Genomic DNA, 4,110 nt, shown 5'->3' on the forward strand with positions numbered 1-4,110 from the left:
TATATATATATTTCCCCCCCACCCCACCAAGATTGTGGACATAAGCTTCTGGTCAGGAATTGTATGAAATGTCAGATAAGCCTCCCATCCCGCTGTCAGGGTCACACTTCCCAAGGTCAAGACTGCCATCGTCGTGTGAGATGAAGTGGCCTTTCACCCTTTATGTAACTGAATTCTTTTCTACCTAGCCAGAGATACGCTCCTGCACTTGGGCTCGAGTTATCTCCGAGGGCCAGAATTAAGGCGTTAACTCTCAGAACACTCCACCTACCTTTTTGTGACTTTACATCTACCACAGCCGATACTCGATTCTCATGCCAAAAAAGCGAAATGTATTTCTCATGTTAGCAACCATTCTCAGATTGTAAAGTAGGAAATTGCGCTGTGTGATTTTGGTTTTCTTTTATTTCCGTCTCATTTCAAAGCTGAAACACAAATTTTGGGCCAGAGTCTCCCAGGATGAGCACATAATATACTAACCAAGGCATGCTGCCCTAAAATTAGAAAAGAGGAAAAAATTAAGCATTAGGGGGTGGGGTGGCCGCACCTTAGAAATCACAGGGACCGGCATGGAATTGCAGCTCCTGTACCCAGTTAGACCTCCTCAGGGCTTGAGGATGGCCGGTCTCAACACCTCCCATCTGGGGATAAAATGATGATGGTTTTTAAACTCCTTCCGCCATCAGCTCTTTACTACCCTCTCAGACCCTGGTCTGTCCCCTCTAGGTTGCAGGAAATCTCTGGTGCATCCCCATCCAGACTGGTAGGTCACTTAATAAATTAGACTATTTCCCTCACTCACAATTATCCAATCACACAGAAAACTACATCTGGGCAAGAAAGTGTCTCTCCTGGCCGTTGAAATAGGCCTTTCCAGGCCATCTTACTGATTGAATGTGTAGATTGCAGTTCATTAGCGGAGTTCTTCATATGTATGCAAATCAGGCTGTTAACAACTCCAGCTTAATTGTTAGTTGTACAGCAGCTGATTGCTCTTCTTTCTTCCATTCTTTTTTTTTCCCGCCTGCCCCCTTCTCCTTGTAGGCGAGCTTGGTGCCTAAACCCAGCAGGCTCTTTTTTCCACAAGAGTCAACTTCCTGGTGTGAAGGGATTCATAGAAGTTGTGGTTTCTTAAATCAAATACCTGGTGAAAAATATTCGAAATCCTCTATCCACTAGAAAGTAGTGCCTTGTGCCTCCAGTGGGCTTTTCGTTGTTGTTGTTAATTCAAAGGACAAAAGCCTACAGCTAAGGTTGTTATCATTAATGATATTTAAGAATGGTGTTGGGAATGGGAAAGATGGCGCAGAATTACTTTAGAAATCACTTAACAGTAGGTCTGTGTGGTCCCCAAATTAGGTTCTCTTGTCCCATTCCCACCACTGCTAATGAGTAATTACTGAGTGTAATTCCTTGTTACCGTCTGCCAGTTAAAATTGAGAGTTAGCTTAATGTCTGTAAAACACGTTCAGTTATTCTGATGAGAAGCACCTGATAGAGCAGATGATAATGATGTTCACTTAAGCATTTCTTGGAAGGTTTGGTGATAAAGCAAAAAACCCACAATGACAGGGCTGTCAGGAACTCGGCAGAAGATGGATTTCAGGGGCGGGCTTGTATGTACGTCTCGCCTCTCTCTGCCTGGAGATGCCATTGCTGGAGAGGGCAGGCTCTGGTCAGGGTCCCCTGGGGAAACAGGGAGCGGGGTCCTCACGAAGAGCATATGTGGTCACGGAGGAAAATGGATCCGTTAACTCTTGTATTCCAGAAAGAAACAAACAAAAAAGGGACGTTTGAACTCTGTCATTTAGAACGAAAGGAAGACCTTGCTTTCGTGTCCCGTGTTGTATGCTTCCTAAGCTGTGGTCTAATTAATTTGTAGACGTCCAACCCAATCGATGTTGCTGCCCGACCTGGGACGGTCCCACACACTCTTCTCCAGAAGGACCCGAGGGTAAGTGCAAGGTCAGGCTGGGTCTCAGGTAACGCAGCAGATGGCATCTCCCCAGGACAGCCAGCCCAGGCCTCACACCTTCCTCAGCCCAGCCGAACAGCTGCTGCCTTAGCGCTTCCTTCTAGTTTGTGGAAGATGCTAGTTACTCTTAGAAAACAGAATCTCCCTTGTGGACACGTGACACCAGGGCAGTGACTTACCACGGGACAGACGGAGAGCTTATGGTCTGAGCCCAGGAGTCCGACACTCTGAGCTTGCGTAGTTTCCACTCAACCAGCCTTCTCTGTCTCCATCTCCTGAAATTTCTCTCACATGCCAAAGAAACAGCTGTAAAATGTTTTGAACGGAAAGGCGCTACGCGCTTTTCTTCCTGGAGCTCATTGTTACTACACAGCTCTTCCGGCCAGTCTACTTGTAATGTGGTATGGACCCTTTTGTCCATACCACATGGACAAAAGGGTCCATACCACATTACATTACATTACCTGGAGCTAAATAAAATATCCATTATAATTTGGTTGTGTTATTTATTCATAACGCAGACCAACTCTCAAAAAGAATTTGAAGTTACACAGTAGATATAATCTTGTCTCATTGATTGTTTTTCATCTTCATAGTAAATGGGGAAAAAAATGATTACCTTTTACAATATTGTCTTTTTCCCTGGATAAGGGCAGTCGGAAATTGATAACCAGAATTAGGTAGATGTGTAAAATGACTCAACTGTGTAAGTATTTGTATGATGTTCAGTGAACTTCTTTAAAACGTCTTATACCTCTGAGTGATGTACAGTCATCAGATTAAGGATAATTATTAAAGATAGCCTGTTTCTACTGTGTGTCTGGAAAGGACACTTCTCCTTAATTATCATTAGTATCCGGTCTTTCGAGTCCATGGTCTGAAGGCCCTTCTCCCTTAGACCCCTGCGGTGAGGTTTGGAAGGGCTGCTCAAGACAATGAAACTCCTCAGATGTGTAATGGGAGCAAATCGTGTTGCCAGAGGGCAAATCACTATTGATCAAACTTGTGGGGGGGGGGAGGGCTTGTCAGTGTAGACGTACCAAGGCTTGTGAGGTGGGGGAGGGGCGCGTGGCGCTTTTGATAGTGTGAAAATGGGTTAATTATTCTCTAACAGGGCTTCATTTAAAAGTAAAATTCTAACATTTTAATTTCCCCTCCTAATGAAGCACTACAAATTGGTTAATTAGAGCAATTGTTTGAGTGACAGGCATGTAACCAAGTTGTCATTTTCTCTTCACAGTTGACAGATCCTTTCAGACCTATGTTAAGGGTAAGCAAGCTTCTTCTAGAACTGTGTTGCACCCCCCGTTTGACTCCCGGAGGGTTAAGGAAACAAGCCACAGAAACCCTGGAGTAAAATGTTGGAACGACAGCGGTCAGGTTTTTCAGAGAGTGCGATTGAAAATGGCCTAAATGGTTTTGCTTTGAGCATTGGAGGACGCCAGGCCATGGAGATAAAGCGAACAGATAAAATTCAACTGAGTCAGATTCTCTTGTTAGTTCTGGCCAAAGGTTTGACTTGTGGAAAACTTAAGGGAAAGACTTAGGCTGAAATTAGGATTCCACTGAGCTCTCTTGCACCTAGAAAATACATACCCGGGTCTGTTTATTTTGGCTGGTGGCTGCCTCTTTCTGCACTAAGTGATGTTGACTCGTCACAGCCATTCGACCTTTTTCCCTGGTGCAGAAAAGAGCTACTAGAAGGGGCTTCCCTGGTGGCGCAGTGGTTGAGAATCCGCCTGCCAACGCAGGGGACACGGGTTCAAGCCCTGGTCCGGGAAGATCCCACATGCCGCGGAGCAACTAAGCCCGTGCGCCACAGCTACTGAGCCTGCTCTCTAGAGACCGCGAGCCACGACTACTGAGCCCACGTGCCACAACTACTGAAGCCTATGCACCACAACGAAGAGTAGCCCCCACTCACCACAACTAGAGAAAAGCCCGTGCGCAGCAACGAAGACCCAATGCAGTCAAAAATAAGTAAATTTATATGAAAAAAAAAAAAAAGAAAGAAAACTACTAGAAGTATTGGTTTGTCTTGAGAGGTCTGGAGCGTGGCCAGCAAATGTCCTCTGAATAAATGCTGACTTCCTTGGTGTGTGTGGGGAGCGGTGGTGGTCGGGCGGCGGGGGGGG

The 4,110-nt window shown here is 45.5% G+C and overlaps 1 protein-coding gene across 1 annotated transcript in view; it reads left to right on the forward strand.

Annotated features, from left to right (window-relative positions):
* Positions 1-4,110, forward strand: part of LOC103086590 (autism susceptibility gene 2 protein) — a 1,147,884-nt gene that overhangs the window by 1,129,294 nt on the left and 14,480 nt on the right. The window contains 2 exon segments of the mRNA XM_082931398.1: positions 1,883-1,954; positions 3,216-3,245. Coding sequence (XP_082787524.1) covers positions 1,883-1,954; positions 3,216-3,245 — 102 coding nt within the window.

Source organism: Lipotes vexillifer, unplaced genomic scaffold (assembly GCF_000442215.2).
Source record: "Lipotes vexillifer unplaced genomic scaffold, Lipotes_vexillifer_v1.1 scaffold1331, whole genome shotgun sequence".
NCBI lineage: Eukaryota > Metazoa > Chordata > Mammalia > Artiodactyla > Lipotidae > Lipotes > Lipotes vexillifer.